General features: G+C 44.9%; 1 protein-coding gene across 2 annotated transcripts in view; it reads right to left on the bottom strand.

Moving 5' to 3' along the window:
- The window catches only part of NUP214 (nucleoporin 214), a 38923-nt gene extending 23010 nt beyond the window's left edge, over positions 1-15913 (bottom strand). For both annotated transcript variants that reach the window (XM_039561674.1, XM_039561673.1), the window contains exons 1-19: positions 15808-15913; positions 14162-14357; positions 13360-13511; positions 12898-13102; positions 12346-12416; positions 11903-11966; positions 11537-11640; positions 11132-11238; positions 10918-10984; positions 10278-10401; positions 8253-8414; positions 6740-7193; positions 5282-5457; positions 4678-4769; positions 4267-4356; positions 3773-3922; positions 3384-3542; positions 1090-1193; positions 389-568 (exon numbers count right to left, since the gene is read on the bottom strand). In XM_039561674.1, coding sequence (XP_039417608.1) covers positions 389-568; positions 1090-1193; positions 3384-3542; positions 3773-3922; positions 4267-4356; positions 4678-4769; positions 5282-5457; positions 6740-7193; positions 8253-8414; positions 10278-10401; positions 10918-10984; positions 11132-11238; positions 11537-11640; positions 11903-11966; positions 12346-12416; positions 12898-13102; positions 13360-13511; positions 14162-14357; positions 15808-15849 — 2699 coding nt within the window. In that variant the 5' untranslated portion in view covers positions 15850-15913. The remainder of the gene's footprint in view (positions 1-388; positions 569-1089; positions 1194-3383; positions 3543-3772; positions 3923-4266; positions 4357-4677; positions 4770-5281; positions 5458-6739; positions 7194-8252; positions 8415-10277; positions 10402-10917; positions 10985-11131; positions 11239-11536; positions 11641-11902; positions 11967-12345; positions 12417-12897; positions 13103-13359; positions 13512-14161; positions 14358-15807) is intronic.
- Positions 15914-17473: the final 1560 nt, after the last annotated feature.

A 17473-nucleotide genomic window follows, 5' to 3' on the forward strand; every position in this document is an offset into this window, starting at 1 on the left:
TAGCCACTAGAACCATTGGCATATCTGGAAGAGCAATTGGCTCCTCTAGATACTGTGTGATGGATCTTTTAACTATTTTGGAAACTTCAAGGGCCATTCACTTCTTCCTCTGAAGTCAGACAGACAACCAGCAGTATCTCAGCCTGGAGGCTCTATTATCCCATTTAATATAAAACCCTTTAACTTTTAGGGGAAATTTTGGCTAAGCATCAAACAGTGTCCCCCAGAACACAACCAATGAGCTTCTGTATTACCTGGGCACGGTTTAGTATAATTTTTAGGACATCCTGTCTTCCCATAGCATGACCACAAAACATCATTCTCTGGAGGATGCACCCTCGTACATTGCTGGGGGCAAGAGGGAAGGAGGAATTCATGTTTCACATACCTCTGAGCACTGTTTGGAGATGTATCACTGGGAACACTCCACTGAGATGTCTGGTTGTAGAGGCGGAGCTGCTGCAGGCTGTTCACCAGGTGGTTCAGTCTCTTCCTCTGCTGGTTGATAATTTCCCGGTTGTTTGCCAGGGCGTTGAACAAAGTCTCTCGCTCAGGGACTATCAGACGCCTGCAGAGATCAGATCAAGAGACAGGGATAAGGACCATTCTGTGCATCTGGGTCACAGGCAGGCAAGCAAACACCAGTGGTTTAGTGGTTCTGGCTACTGAAACTTGAGGAGGTCAAACATGGTATGGTTTGAACACCAAAGCAGTTCAGTTCATCTCAAATACATACTTCTCCTTTGAATATGCTGCCAGTTTATTCATTTAGCTCATTTGCTTCAAGATGTTTTATCTGTTAGGGAGGTTTCATTAGCTGCCATCAATGAATTTCTACAAAGCTTACAGTTTTTTTCTATAAGCACTATTTGCACTGTACACAGAGACACAACAAGCTTGTAACTTGTATGAAGCCAGAGAGTTTGAACCTATGGCTCCCATTAGGTGTCTGAGCCAAGAATTACTCCCAGACCCCTCAAAAAGGATTGTACTGTTAAACAGGAAAAGGTCTTTGTTGATTACAGACTAATTCCCAATTCACTGATGTGTTCTTTGCAGTAGTTCTGTACTCCAGTTTCAATTACTTACTTCTGCTTTCTCTTCTGTTCCAGGTGCCGATCCCATTCCAAATCCAGAACGTCATTCACGTCCTGAACAGCAAACTTCACGTACTGGTGCAAGCGCCGGATTTCCTGCCATACAAAATAAAGTGAGTTTTTAATTTGCTTCAGAAATCTCAGTTTCAGTTGAAGAAGAGGAAGAATCTTTGGGCTCATTCAGTCCAAGCCATAGAGCACTTGCCCGTATTTCTGCCTGGAAAGTTTTACCAGCACAACAGAACCCAACATGGTGAAAATTTATGTAACAATCAATGGGGCACACACAGGCTTTGGCCTGGACTTTTTACCTCAGCTCTCAACTAAAAATAATACTGTCCATAATATTTGCAAAACACTGCCTGGTCTTTACAAAAAGGATTTTACAAACATCAGGCATTATACAAAACAATCCTTATTTCAAATGCCACTTCCAGAACATGAGTCATTTGCTCCCATCTTACAACATTGAAACTTCTAACAATTATAAGTGATCAAAGCTTTGCAGGCTACTCACACGACTCTAGAATATTAGCATTCACAGACTGTGATTCATGGAAGCACTCACGAATGATCACACCTCCCACATTAAGGCAAGGAATGAATTTGACTTTTATAGGTAGGAAAATAAATTAAAAGCAAGGACAGAGAATAAAGTGACTTATCCATAACCACACAGTTGCACAACTGCAGCAGCTAAGCCAGCAAGCCCTGCTCCCTAAACAAACCCAGAGCTCAGTCCCATTCCTGTGATCCCTCCTGCCTGGCATGGCTTGAACTCCATGGCATGGCATGGCTTGAACTCCAACCTTGTAAAACAGAAATGCAAACTGCAGTTGGTTTCAGCTCATCTCAACACAATGTTCACCTAAATACAATAAAGCAGCCAAGGAACACAGCTTGGGAAGAATTCCACTGCAAATGCTTTCAAGATACAGCATAAAATTCTACTGAGACATCCCCAACCTGAAAGCAAATCCAGTCCTGCTGTGGGCTTAGTGCTAAACACTGCCAAGCCCAGGTTTCCTCTCTCCAGCACCTATATAGCAACAACTCTCTGGATACCAAAACTATACAGCTGCACATCAGAAAAGTCTCAGGGTCTTGAAAACTTTATTGAAAACTAAGACACGAAGCTGACTAAGGGAGCTTTTCTCACCCAAGAGAATGGGGATGATGGACACTGAGAAAAATTTAAGAGTCAAGACAGAGCTCTCTCAAAGCAAACTTTCACAAAGTTGAACCAAAAGTTCTCTCCTTTCATTCCAATCCACTTCCACTTCTCTCCCACTGTGTTATTCTTTCCTCATGGTCCTTCCTCTATGCAGTGAAACACATACTTCAAGATTATCATCTCTCTGAAGTCACAAGCACAAGCTTCAAATGTCACAGAGACATGCTGGACATCAAAGCAGGCATGCAATTAAGACTGTGAATCAATCAACAGAATCCAGGTGAAGATTAGAGATCAGACCTAAAAGAAATTACTTTGTGTCAGCTGAGTTCTAATAACTGCATGCATGGTCTTGATACCTACTGCCACAAAGATGACATCTAATTATGCCTTCAGCCTGCCAGTCAAACCTCCTGAGGGGAACTTATCCGTGTATAAAAGATCAAGTATCATTTGTAAGGGCACATTTACTCTATTTTGCTTAGGGTTAAACAGCCCTCACCACCAGAGCTGTAATAAAAAGTGCTTCACCCCTACTTTCTTTCTTTCTTTCTTGTCTTTGAAAGCCTCCTTATGTACTGCAGGTTATTTTCCTTTGTGTCCCAGCTTTTAAAATATCATTAAGCTTTATGCTCCACCATCCATGAAATTAACCACACAATTCTGTAAGTCATAATAAATCATCAAATTGTTCCATAAGGCACTTGCTGAAGATAAAAATAATTCCAAGAACTCTTCTATAAAGTGTAGAAAAAAACCCCAACATTCTTTGAACTGAAATCCCTGAGCAAACACTACAGGCTGAGAAGGAACAGGATGTCAAGAGGCACATTCTAAGATTAGAATAGACTTGGATCACAGGTGAACTACCTCCCTTCAGAAGGAGTTTTGAATCATCACTGCAAACGGCAACAACAGAGAGGAGCTTCAGGAGAGGATTTTCAGCACCTCTTGCAAACCCATGGAAAACAAAGCTCACCACACATTTACTGGACTATACTGAAACAGCAAATACTTAGGGCAGAACAACAATGCTGGGCACTTGCACATGCAAGCCTATGTTTTATTTTATTTGAAACTCTCTATCAGAAGCTGGCTGACATGATTCATACCTGAAGCTGTGCTTCACTCTTGGGATCCAAAGGTTTCTTATAGAGCAAGTGTAAATACCCCAAGCTACGATTCTGTTCGTTCTGTTCTTTAGCCTCTTCTACCCCTGCAAATCCCTCCAGCAAGGTTGTCTTCAGAATACTGATATCTCCATGAAGTGACTGCAAAGAGAAATAGAACAGATGGGACAAGGTTCAAAGTAACATTTTCCATTGCCATCCCTAGCACAAGGGCTTCTGCAAGCATGTGCCTGAAAGCACATAGGCAAATGCCACCCCAGCATTCAGGCAGCAGAGTCCAGTGATCCATCTATAGTTCAGCTGTAGAAGGTTAAGGAGGAACATCAGGTGAGGAAGAGTCACTGCTGGTTCACAGAAGATATTCTGCTCACCTCTGTTGTCTCTTTAATTTCCAAGAGGAAGGTGTGAAGATCATCTGACTCAGTTCGCAACATCTTCATTTCCTCTGGAGTTCCAACTTGGAAACAGGCTTTGGAAGTCCGGGCCTTCAGCTCCTCCATCTCCTTTTGAAAATGTGCAATCTGCAAAGTCAAGCCAAAGAAAGGGCAGGCACTGAAAACACAGCAGGGTTTGGAACAAATGTCACAGCTCTTGGATCATGCCTCAGTTACACCATAAACACCGGTCACTTTGCAGCCAAAGCAGGAAATTCTTCTTGAACATTAACAGGAAAGAATATTCCATCTTCTCAGCACAGCGACTGAGGATGACTGAACAGGACACACAAATAGCAACTACAAACCAGGCTGATTATCTTAGGAAAAATTTCTATTCTCATTCCTAAACTACTTACAGACACCATCAGAACACAGCTGAACCGAAGTGTCTGTGTGGCATTATGAAGAAAACTGCTTGAAAATCTCACCTCCTCCCTGATTCCTGCTATGACAGGGTCTGACTCCTTCCACTGGTGGGTCTGTTTCTCTAAAGCTGTGCTGGGGAGTGCTGATTTTCCCTGGGGAGAAAAACAAAAAAAAGACAAAGCCAAAATCAATATGAATGATCTATCCATTGCAACGGGGAACTTAAAATATCAAATAAGGCCTGATGTTAGAAAGTCCATTCAGACACCGATTATAACAACATAGGGCAAAACACAGCTCTCTAAAGACATGCAGAGAACATTGGTTTAGAACCACAGATTTGCTACTATTTCAAAGTCAAAAGTTAGCTAATTCTTTGACCTAAGAACACTAGTTCAGTCCAAGGAATTCTAAGCAAATTGTGGGCCATGCACAATATTCATCCTCCAAAGAACCCAGTCAAGTCCTGTTACCTGAGCAGAGCTTGGCTTTGCTGCTGAGGGGGTGATTTTGGGTGTCTTCTGTACCAACGAAGCTGAAGGAGCATTTTGAGCAGGACGTGCCACTGGAATTTAGTAAGAACAACAGTAATTTATGAAGTCATACAAAGCTTGAAAAACAGGCTGGGATCAGAAACAATCACCACTATCAAATCATAGCAGTAGTGCTATGGGCCTCAATACAAGAACACACCTTCCTCAGATGCCTTTTCACTTCCATCCAACTTCTCTGTGACTACTTTGAACTCTAGTCAATGCAGATGGAAGGTAAGGCACTGATTTGTGTGACTGCCCAGAAACATTCATTATCAGAGCACTGAAAATGCCAGAACTTCTGGGGGAACTTAAGCAGCTGAATATAATTATTTCACATATGGTTCTCTGAGGAATAAAAAGCACAAATGGAAGATTGCTCAGTTTGAAGAGTAAGTGATTCACATCACGATGGTGCGCCAGTCAGGAGGGCTTCTACAGCAGGAAAAGCAAGAAAGAAGCCAAATGAAGCTCACTGTGTCCTACAACTTTTAGAACATTTTTTATAATGCATTATTCCCAACAATCAGGATCAGACTCCTACCTGTGGCAGGCACAGGAGATGAAGTCTTCAGTGGTGTGGTAGGAGGGGCTGTGATGGGCGTGGACTGGCTCAGAGAACCTCCAGGAGCAGTTTTGGAACTGGTTGAGAAGGAAAACATCGTGGAAGTGCATTGACCACTGCTGCTCGTGGGAGAAGAGGTGTCTACAGCACTGAACCTGCAACAGAATGAATAAAAGAATGACTGAATGAATAAATGAATGAGCATCCCCTGGGATCAGCAACAACTCAAGCTCCAGATAGAAAAATCACGAGTGTAGCTTCTGGAGATAGTGGGAAGGAGCCATTCAGGATAATTTCTGAATACATGGAACCATGAAGACTTCCATCTTAGATCCAGCCAGGAGCAAAAGGTAAGTGCCAGCAAAAAGTACTACCCTGCTTCAAATGCACCTCATCATTTTGTTCCAACTACAGCAAATCTGAGCTGCCCCTCAGTGTCATCCTCAGAGTAAGGCTCAAACAGAAATTCTGCAAGAAAATATGAATTTCTATTCATTTGCAAACTCAGCTCCTCGAGGCAGCCAATTTAAATATTCAGCCAATTCACTGGCGTATCATTTGCTTTATACACAAAATATAAAAAGCCCTAAGAGCTCCCATCAGATCCTGGTGTAGTAAAGATTTTTCTAATTAAAAAATAATCATGTGAACCATCAGAAATTTCTTATGATGCATTTACATGAAAGTTCTTCTCCTTCAAAGGGAGCTCCAATTACCACAGCTCTGTGTTTTAAACCACTTTTTCTAAAAATAGAGAGCAAGTCTCAGGAGTTGGAGGGAAGAGTGAGTACATGACATCTGAAAACACTCACTCAAACCCATTTTGCATAGTTTCTAATCAATATTAGTTTTTTTCAGTTGGTGCAAACAAGCTTTGAAGATTCCAGATCCTGTGCTCAGTGAGCAAGTGTCCATTTAAGAACAGAACCAAAAGGTCTGGCACCTTCTCTGCTGAACACAGAGCGGCAAAGCAATCCATCAGCTGTGGCTCCAGCTTCCTCCCAAGCTGGGGGTAAGGAACCCTCAACAGAGAAACTTGTGCTGTCATCACCCCACTAAACCAGTCCCAGATGGAAGGGATTTCCCAGCAGTCTTTAGCCATGATTTGCATCAAACCAAAGCATCGTTTGATGCCTATGAAACAAAGATTTAAAAAACCCCTAACTCTCTTGCAACTTATCAGTCTAAATTTTTGGCATTGTCCCTTGACTAGTACCATGCCCATGAACACAACCTCTGGCACGGGAAGCACTGAGGGTCTTCCCAGCCAAGACAGTCTTGGATAAAGAGGGGTTTCCTCAGTGCTTTCCTGGGAACATGGGGAACAGTTGTCAGGGCAAAAAGCCAGAGACCATCTTCAGAACTACCATACATTATCCACGCCTGCAGCAATTTCACAAGTATCCAGCCCCTGCATTCACTACTGAATCTATTTACTTCTCACTGAGGTTCACTTTGACTGAAGAAGCTGAAGGTGCAAAAGATGACTTCTGTGCAGCAGGTGCTGTGGAGAGCGATGGTCCAGACGAGCTGTCTGCAGCTGGTTTAAAGTTCATGGACCCAAAAGGAAAGGAGGTGGCAGTAGCTGTTGTGGTGCCTACAGAAGCAGGAGTCATGGATGCCTTGGAAGAAGCAGAGGAGAAGGAGAATGTTGCTGCTCCAGTCAGAGCAGGAGTCTGGGCTTGCTTGGAGGCATCGGTGGCAAAGGAATACGGTGGAGGATCACTGCCCGTGGAGCCAGGAGTCTTCGCAGCTGAAGGCATGAAGGAAAAAACAGCTGCTCCACTCCCTGCTGGAGGCTGACTTGAGGTGGGCACAGTGGGAGCAACACCTGGCACTGTGTCAGGCTTTAGAGAAGTTGGAGGAGTGGTTGGACTTGTGGCAGTACTTCCTGCAGAAAGACAAATGGGAAAGGAGGACGCTCATTTGGCTGCACTGACTAATGGCAGAAGGTATTGCAAGGCCAAATCTAGTTGATGGGGACAGCTCAGCACTGCTTCTCTCACTGGACAGTGAGGAAGAGAGATGGCAGAGCTGGGCTTGCAGTCCCCAAACCCAGCAAGTGATACAGAAACTGTACAAAGTCATGATCACTACAACAATCTGTCCAGGTTAATGTTGTCGGCAGTTTCCTGTGAAAGGGCTTCACCTTCCTCCATTGATTTTGATGGGGTTCCTGCCATCTCAAATAAAATAGGCAGTTGGCACACAAGTTAGCCAGCACTGCAGGGAGGCAGGCTGCCAAACAACAGCATTCTGGCTGGGGAAGGAGAAGCAAATTTGGGCGCAGGGAAGAAAATGGTGCATTTGCAATTATTCCTACATGCATGAAAACAAGCAAAATAATCATCTTACCTGCCTACATCACACAATACAGGGCAACACATCTATAACTCAAACAAAACTACTCCTCTTCACCTGCTAACACAATTTTCACAGTGCTGAGGAAAGCCTTAAATAGGATTTTGTTTAAATAGGATTTTGCTGCAGCCAAACACCTTAGTTCATATCATGACCTCCTGTGGCAAAACTATGGAGGAAAACCATCACCTCTCTGAAGTGTGCAGGCCATGCTCAAAGCTGGGCAAAGAGCCTCCCAAAACTGCTTTGGCCCTATTCTCCAAAGGCTGATTGCACAGGAAAGTCTAAATGCACAGCCTGCAAAGTGCTTGAGATCCCACAAACAAACAGGTTTAAAGACTGGACTCAATGATCTTAGAGGTCTTTTCCAAACTAAATGATTCTGTGATTTCATGCACAGGACTAGATAATTTCACACTGATGCATAAAAGACAGAGAACAGTCTTGGGAGCTCAAAACACCCAAGAACTGCCCTCCACTATCATTATAAAGAAAAAATACGTTTTCTGTGACACGTGTGTCTGACTACTGAACTGACAGATCAGTATGACAAAGATCCAAGTGTTCCCTAACCCACTGGAGCACTTACCTGTTGACTTTGGAACTCTCTCCCCCACCAGCTGCAGAGGCTCTGGGGTCACAATAAGTGACCTGACCCCTGGGTTTTGGTTGATCATGTAAAACGGGCAGAGCACACCATCCGTAGAGAGCAGGATCAGAACTGGAGCTGGAGCAAGGATCTTCTCATCACCTGCCAGAGACCACACATATAAGTCCTGCAGTCAAAGCTTCCTATTCTGTTCCTGCTGGAATTGCCACCTTCATGTGACTTTCTTCACACAACATTTCTTTCATTTCTCCCTTCTTGCTTTCATTTGCATCTTTGTTCCCTTGCATCCTTGTCAATGCTCAGCTCTCTTTCTCTTGCCTTTTGCATTCCTTTCCGTTCCTGACTTCATGTTTCATAAAAGGGTTATTTTGACAATTGAATGTCATCTCCTGAATGACAAAGCCCAACTTTCACCTGTGAATTCCTGTGCCAAGCTTTTTCAGATTTTTGAAGTGGTCCTTTTTCCTCACTGATACTCTGCTCCCTCCTTCAATTCCTTTCAGCAATCCCCACATTCCACTGGGCCCTGCCACCTCATTAACATTCATATGCATAAACTACAAAACGGAATTGCTACATAGGAAGCTTTTTAACTTTAAAGAAAGCCAACATCAAACAAATATTCTTGTGATCTGAACCATAGATATAAAGTACTTGTGTTTTATGCAGCTGCTTTGTGAGTCTGCTTCAGTACAAAAATTCTCAGCACAGTTGAAGGCCCCAGAACACTCTCCGTATTTCTAAAAACATTCTGTCAAGGTTTAACTGTGCTTAATTAAACAAAAAACCCCAACCCAACACATCTAGAGTGCAGGAAAAATCTGCTATAATCATGGTGCTTTGTTTGTCAGGCAGTGCAGTGGATGGCCATGTTTCTTTATTATTGATTCTTCAGGAAGAGCATGCTAGGGAAGGGCAGTTTCCACATGGGAACAAGCTCCAGGACAAAAGAGGTTTCTCTGCAACCTACACTTGCTGTGAACTGCAAAGCCAATTAATGTGCAGCCAAACTCGTGTCAGAACACAGACAAAGTGTTAGCAAAAAGCTTCTCCAAAAAACCTTTCTAAAAACTCTGAGGCAGCACAACACAGGCTTAAAAAAATCTGTCCTGACAGATTTCTTAATCCAGTAACTGTATAGATTAACAGAGAAAAGGCTTCAAATTCAATTTGGCATTCAAGTACAAAGTTTGACCTCAATTCCCTACTGTAGGTTTTCTTTCAGGTGAAGTTCTCAGTTAACTGGCACCCTCCTGTGCCCCTAAGGAACTCCTGACTGCAGTACCTTCCACCCTGCCTGAAGGCATCTCTATTTCAATCTGTCTCTGGGCTTCAAGGAAGAATTCATAGAATTCACTAAGATACAACACAATAGCTCAGATGTAGCTTCAGACTTTGACAAGGTACTTTGAAGAGCCTTCAGGCAGCACAGAAGGTACAGCAATAATGCCGCTGAGTAGATGTAGAGCACAGCAGGGTTTAGGCAGTAAAGACCCTGTGCTTTAACGCAGAATGAAAACCTACACATTCACCTCAGCGATCTTTGCTGTTTCTGGCTTTGAAACCAACCCACTTTTCCTTTAGATCCATGCAAATGTACTTGATACAAAACAGTTCTGCAAAAGGACATAAGTGACAAGAATAAAGAACACCTCACAAGCAGCCTGAAATCCCCAGTGTTAGAACACGACTCCTTTAAACTCACTGTAATCTCAGTTCTGGGGAACACAGATGTAACTCAGGAGCTTTGTTTGCCATGTCTGTTGGTGTCATACCCCAGGATGCTGAAAGCTCCAGGAAAGAACTGTATTTAACACTTTGCCACTGAATCTTCACACACAAGTAAAGCCATGTGCTATGGGTTTGATATAAAAACAGCAGGAGGTGTGTTGGTCTCCCTTTCAGAATGATCTCCCAGAACTCTGGGCACAAGGCTGCCCCTCAAAAATATCAAATGTACTGAGATTTTTGGACTACTCCACAAGAAAGACTAACAAGACTTACTGATCATGATGGGCATGTTACTGGTGTAATCTACAGCAACACCAACGGGCAGAGTGTCATCACTTTTATCTGTCACAGGAAGTTCTGCTCTGCTGGAGTCCTCCAAAACCCACAATTCCCAGTTCTGCAAAAAGTAAAATTATTATTATATTGACTGCTCCTTTCCTGTGACCAGCCTTCTTCAGCACTCCAGCCTACAACAGCTGAAACACCAGCTAGAGAGTATCTACTTACATTTGTCAGATTAACAAATGCCAGAAAGATCAGGGTCCTTCACAGATTTGTGTGTGACTTCTCATGTATAACTGCACGTCAGGTCAGACATTTCTAATGCTTAACTTCAACTGATGACCTCACATCAATCACTTTGTTATAGTGAGTTTGACCAAATTTTGAGACTGCCAAGTGAATCATCATGAACAGACTTCCGGTACTTGGTTCACAACACACATCACTTGCTCATCTAAGAATTATCTTAAGATTCCATACAATTTAGAAGCTTGTTTAGTTTTGGGATGTCTTAAAAATTCATCATCTCATTATATTCCAGGTCTTATACAGGTTATACTTAGGGAAAGAAAATGTACATTTGCACAAATGCAACACAAAATATATTCCACAAATGGAATAAAAATATTACCTGATCCCCCTGCCTGGCAAGAATGCTGACTTCTGTGGAAGCTGCTGAAGCTGCCAGAACTAGATCCCTGTAGGCATGGACACAAACAGGTTAAAATTAACGTGACAGTCCACTGCAAGGTCTACAAAAAGGAGGAACACAATCTATGGAGAAGCACTGACCATTCAGACATGCATATCAAGGGAAAGACCTTGGCATGACTCCTGCCACTCACCATTCCTCAACAAAATTGAGGAAGTAATGATGCTGTCTCTCAGTGCAGCTCGTGTAGCACGGCTCCATGAAATTCACAAACTTCTCTGGTCGCTTCTCTTCCTTTTTCTGTAAGATCAACATTGATAACATATTTTCCCATGCAGAAACCAAGCCATCTCCCTTAAATCTGACAGCATCAGGGCACACCAACAATGTCATAACTTAATCTCAGCAGAGAACAGGTTACTCATGGATTTTCAGGTGGATCCTACTTCCTCCACTCAATCTCCCCAACCTCAAACCCACAATTTACAGCAGTACCAAACTCAGATTCTAAGTGGTGTCAGTGTCAATAAGAAAAGCAACTTGCCATTGTAATGAACAAGCAACAGACACTTGTGTCTTTGTGACTGCTGGCACTTACAGGCAATATGGCAATGACCACTTGTGGCGACATTTCCAGGGTCCCATCAGCCTCTGCATACACAATGCTAAAGACATATGTGCCAATCCAAAGTACATCCAAAACTGAAAGAGAAAGCAAATACCTCAGCCAGAAACACTTTATAATAGTACTTCCTTGTTGATTTTAACTGTGCACAGCACACAAAAGGAAATGACAAACAAATGGCAACTAACTCCTGAACTACCAAGCTTAAGAATCACAGAAAATCACACTGTAACTACATAACCAGTGCAATGTAGCTGCTATAACCAAAGACAACAGGGGGAAGAATGAATAAAACACTTTTAAAGAGAAAACAAGTTAAAAAGTAATAAAAAGATGTACCTTTAACGGGATTGTCCGAATCATAAAAGGGAGGACAAGGGATTACTTTCTTCTCCTGCAGATTCTGCAAATAAAACAACTCTTAAATACATAGAAAAGGCAACAAACAAGACAGCTGCAAGTTTTGCAGACAGCCCAGAGAACTGGTTTAGAGCAACTCACCCATGTTTTAACACTCATCATGGGCCACTTTGAAATTTCGACTTTTCAGTGACCAGTGCAAACCCTAAACTAAATCAAATATTGGCCTAAGACACTTGAGTATTATTGAATCACTTGGGCAGCATCACATGGCTCACACCATGTGCCACCTAACCAAATTCTGCAGTCTGTGATGCAAGAACCAACCAAACAAATGAAAAAAAAAAAAAAAACCCAAACCCCAAACCATCATATTTTAAACTTCTGAAAAGACATAAGGCCTTAATACCACCAACACTTACAGGCAGATATTGCACCACGGTGCCATTTTGCCTCCCTGCAGCCAGTTGTTTTCCCTTTGGGCTCCAACACACTAGGCAAAAAAAAAAAGAGGAGAATTTCATTAGCATTAAGGAGCTGGAGAGTTACAAGACCCCACAAAAACAGGAGCAGTAAATTAAAATTGCTATTTTTTTCCACTGCAAAAAAATCATGAATCTGAGTCAAACAAGGAGTCATCCAGTCACAGAGAAAGCAAGACTACACAGCTCAAAAACCAACAGGTGACGATGCTTATTTGCATGTTTTCCTGGAAATGAGTCAAGCCTGAGACAGCACAAACCACAGGTGGGCATAATTGATAACTCACAAGACTCAGCTGCTGCAATCAGCTGGGAAAGAGTTATTCCATTGCAACACATTTTCTGAGTCTCACCGAGTTTAAACCCTTCCTTTTTGTGAAGAATTTTAGGAGACCTCCTCCTGAGCCAAGCAGCCTGTGTTTATACACCTCTCAATCTGCATCTGTCCTTCAGTGCCCAACATTCTGAGTGCCCTCTAAGGCTGCCACTCACCACATGTGACAGCAGCAGAGGATGGGAGGGTGGCATAGACCTTCACAGAGTCTGTGACCTGCAGGACAGAGATGCTGCCATCGGACAGGCAGATGGCCACCATGGTGGGGTTGGCAGGGTTCCACTTCAGGTCACTGACCATGGCTGTGCTTCCCGAGTCCTTGGCCAGTTTGTGACAAGCAAAAGCATGTTTCTGCTGTTTTGCCTTTTAGGAAAGACAAATACACAAGACAGTCAAAGCAGAGCACAAAACCAAACTCTCCTGAAGTCATAGTTCAAAGCAGTTTTAACCTGCCTATAAATTAATGACTGATAAAAACAAGCAGATTTTGAATTTACTGAACCCCTTTACAAGACAACCCTCATAGAGACAGAAAATCCCACTCCAGCTACACCTCTCCTCTGCTGTTATTTGGAAAAAAACCCCAAACCAAAGCCAATCCCACTTGGCACATGCTGTACCTGATTTAGGAATGTGCGGACATCAAAAAAGCTGATGAAGGACCTGATCTCGCTGGACATCATACAGACAGACAGGGTGAGATTGTCACAGCTCAGAGCCAGGTGCTGCACAGGAAACTTCATGGGAACCACAGTACTCTGAATATTCTCCTCTTAAAACACAAAAGGAAAGGAAGATAGAACAAAGGGGACAAATTTAAATAGCAAGATTTGTTCTTGTAAAACAATACAACAAATTTATGCAAAAATCCTCAGTCCCATTAACAGCACCTATCAAAGGTAACATGTAGAAAAACTGAATGAAAGCAAATCCCTTCATCTCTATCAATATAATCTTGAGAGTTGCCAAATTCCTAAGAAAAGAAAACGCCACTTTCCTTCCTCAATAACCTGAGTAATAGCAAGTGGTAAGATTTTTGGCTTTATTGATGTATGCACAGAGTGGAACAGTTATTAAGGAGAATGAAAACCATTTTGCAGTCAGGTGGTGGAACAGTGGTTTCTTCCCCTCTCCTGGACAGTTGTTTAGTCAGAGTGGGTAACTCAGTGTGAGAACTCTGTCCCTCCACTCACACACATCCCTGACACATGCACAGGCTCAGAGCTCAAAGAATGGCTACCAACCCAGCAAAGAATGGCTACCAACTTTGTTCCTGCCTTCCCACACAAGAAACTGTGGCAATTCAGATGCCTGACAGAGAATGACAAAGGCTGTAATATGTATCAGAAGCCAAAAACTCCATGTCATAAATTCCATATAAACCTGTCACTGTCAAAACCATGAGATTTAAGTGTGTCTTACCAATTTTATTGGGATCTTCTCCCAGCTGTTTCTGCATGAGAAGATCCCTGGTGTGGAAGATCTGCAGGCTGGTCCCTCCACCAGCAAAGATCAGCCCATATTTGTTGGACACTGCGAGGAGGCTGGAACGCTCTTTGGGAAGATCATCAGGAGCATCAAAGATGCGAACCTTCTTCAGTGCTCTGAACTGAAAATCCTGTTTGAGACAGTTGGGAAGGAGCTGTTCACATGCTGCCCAAGAGGAACAGTTTACTTTGGCTTCTCTAAGACGGCAAGTGCAGAAGCCTCTCCATGAGAGCTGCAAATCCCTGCCACACACCCAGGCAGTCTCTGGCCACTCCATCACATTTTCTGTCTCATCTATGAAAGACTGAGATCACACCACATTTTTTTACCATTGGTTAAATCTCTCTTGTACCCAGTGCCTGTGTTCATAATATCTGCAGCAGCTAAATCTGCCTGGGACACCTGGCCTTCTCAGGAGCACACCAGAACCAGCCAAGGGACACAGAGGAAAAGAGAAGGGAATAAAGATAGAACAGCACTGAACAGATCTTGTTGCTACAAGGTACATTTGCTAACATACTTGATTATGCCAGTAACTCCAATCAAGCACCTGAGTTATTCCCAAATTACTGCCACTCATAAGTACATTCCTGCAATCTGAGGAGGATGTAGGAACTCGGAAACTTCTGCAAAACAAACAGCCCAACTACCCTGTTTCTGAGAGCAGACAGCAGCTGCACAAAGACCACAATTGCACCACGAATCTGTTCCCCGGTGTCCCTTTTTACTCAGCCTCACAGTAACACTGAGTGACACAGGACAGGCTAGGCTGGCACCACACAGCAAGACTCCAGCTCACACTGCCCCACAGCCACACATGCTGCTCCCCAAACCAGGAGACTCCCAGCACAAGGCATGCTGACAGGAGGATTTAGAAACGCATCACTCTTCTTCCAAAACAAGGTTCCTACAACTCTCCCTCGTCCCTGAAACTGCTCGAGGCCAGGCTGGATGAGGCTTGGAGCAATCTGGTCTGGTGGAAGGTGTCCCTGCTCGTGGCAGAGGTTGGAACGAGATGAGCTTTACGGTTCATTCAAACACAAACCATTCTGTGATTCCTTCCCCAGACATTAAACACCCCTCTATACCAAGGCCATGCCAGCCTTCCCTTTTCCACCCCACAGGCTTGTACCACACTATGCTGGAAAGTCCTCGAGTATTGGAAAGTTCTCAAGATTGCCCAGAAAGGGTGTGGAGTGTCCCTCCCTAGAGATATTCCAGACCCTTCTGGACACAATCCTGTGCCATATGCTCTGGGTCGACTCGGCCCGAGCAGGGAAGTTTGACCAGATGACCCACTGTGGTCCCTTCCAGCCTGACCCATCCTGGGATTCTGTTTCACTAACACTGCAAGGATGTCTGAAAAAGCCCCGCCACGACCCCCCCACTTTGTCAGCCCCACGGTCCCAACCAAGCCTCCCCCAGAACCCACCACCTCTCGCAGCCCAGGCCGAACCTTCTCCCAAGCCCCGTTCCCCTCCGGCTCCAAGCCAAGGCCCCCCGGCCCGGGTTAAACAGCCTGTCAACCCTTCCCCCCCGGTGGGCTGCCCCTCACAGCCCCCGCTCTCCCCGTGCCTTACCTTCATCTCCCGCTCGGGGATCACGTCCATGTCGTCCCCCATGGCGGCCCCGCGGCCGCGGTCCCGCCGCCCGCGCCCCGCCGGGAGAGTCCCGCGCTGCTTCCGCTTCCGGCGGGGCCGCTCTGGCCGCGGCTCTCGGTGCTCCGGGTCCTCCCACCGGGTCCTCCCCCACAACAGCTGTGCTTAATAAACCCTTTTTGCACAGAGTCAGGTTGCAAAACATCTCTGAAGTCATCGAGTCCAACCTATGGCTGAACACCACCGCGTCACCCAGCCCAGAGCACTGACTGCCACGTCCAGTCGCTCCTTGAACACCTCCAGGGACGGTGACTCCTCCACCTCCCTGGGCAGCCCGTTCCAACGTCTAATCACTCTTTCTGTGAAGAAATTCCTCCCAGTGTCCAACCTGAACCTCCCCTGGCGCAGCTTAAGGCTGTGTGCTTTCACCCAGATTTCCCCACACGTTCTGAGGCGATGGAAGCCGCAGGACGCCCGTGCCCTGCTCCGTCCCGAGGGGACTCGGCCCGCTGGAGCAGCCCCGCAGGGACAGCCCCCGCTGGCACCGGGGATGGGCCCTGGCTGTCCCTGCCAAGCCACGGTGGAGCCTGGCAGGCGGCTGCTCCGACCCGGCCACCAGCCCTTGGTGAGGGGCTTTGATGTTTTTCCCGTATCAGAGACGCAGTGTTGCTTCAGGTCTAAGGAATCACGGAAACTCCCGAATTGGAAGGGACGCTCAAGGATCATTAGATCCAACTCCTGGCCCTGCACGGACGCCCCAACAACCCCACCATGGCCCTGAGAGCATTGTCCAAACACTCCTGGAGCTCTGGCAGCCTTGCGGCCGTGCTCATTTCCTGGAGAGCCTGTTCAGTGCCCACCACCCTCTGGGGGAAGAATGTTTTCCTAATTCCAGCCTAACCCTCCCCTGACAGTTTTGTGCCTTTCCCTCAGGTAAAATCCTGCTCCCCTGGCATGGGCTGCAGTGGGAGCGCAGGGATGCTCTGGCTCAGCTCCTGTACAGATCCAGTGTGGGGTGGCTGAGCTGGAAACACAGAAACGCTGTGAGCTGGAATAGCCTTCTTGTGCTCCAGGACCACACGAAAGCCGCATGTGGGGACTTGATCACACCAGGTCCTCGATTTCTTCACTTGCTCCTCAAGTTTTGAGGGGTTCAGCTCCCACTCAGACTCCTACGGGGACACTTTGAGAAGGGCTATTTCCAGCTCTTTTCCAGGACCAAAAAGGACAAGGATTTCCACAGAGACAAGTAGTGATGGCTTTGGGCAGTGACCTGAACTGTGGCAAACCACATCCAAGTTTCCCTTGTGTAACATGCTTTCCTATTTTCTAACTGAACAATAGCTTCAATACACACAGCCAAGAAAAGCAGGTGCATTCCCAGAGGCTACAGAAAGCAGACACGGGGCTGTGATCTCAGGGAAATTCTGTCCTTTTGAGAAACACATGGAAAAAGTGCACCCAGTCATTCCCCAGGAAACCTGGTCTCCCCTTTTGATAGTTCACATCAGACAAGAACCTTGGGCAATTGCTTCAAGAGCAGAGAGAATAAAAAAAAACCCCTCCTTTAAGAGAAGCATTGCAAGTGTCTGCTCTCAATAAATAAGTTATTCCTTAAAATAAGCACTGGCACCTGCTCTTTTTCAGT

The sequence above is a fragment of the Corvus cornix genome, chromosome 17, assembly GCF_000738735.6.
Source record: "Corvus cornix cornix isolate S_Up_H32 chromosome 17, ASM73873v5, whole genome shotgun sequence".
In the NCBI taxonomy this organism is placed as follows: domain Eukaryota; kingdom Metazoa; phylum Chordata; class Aves; order Passeriformes; family Corvidae; genus Corvus; species Corvus cornix.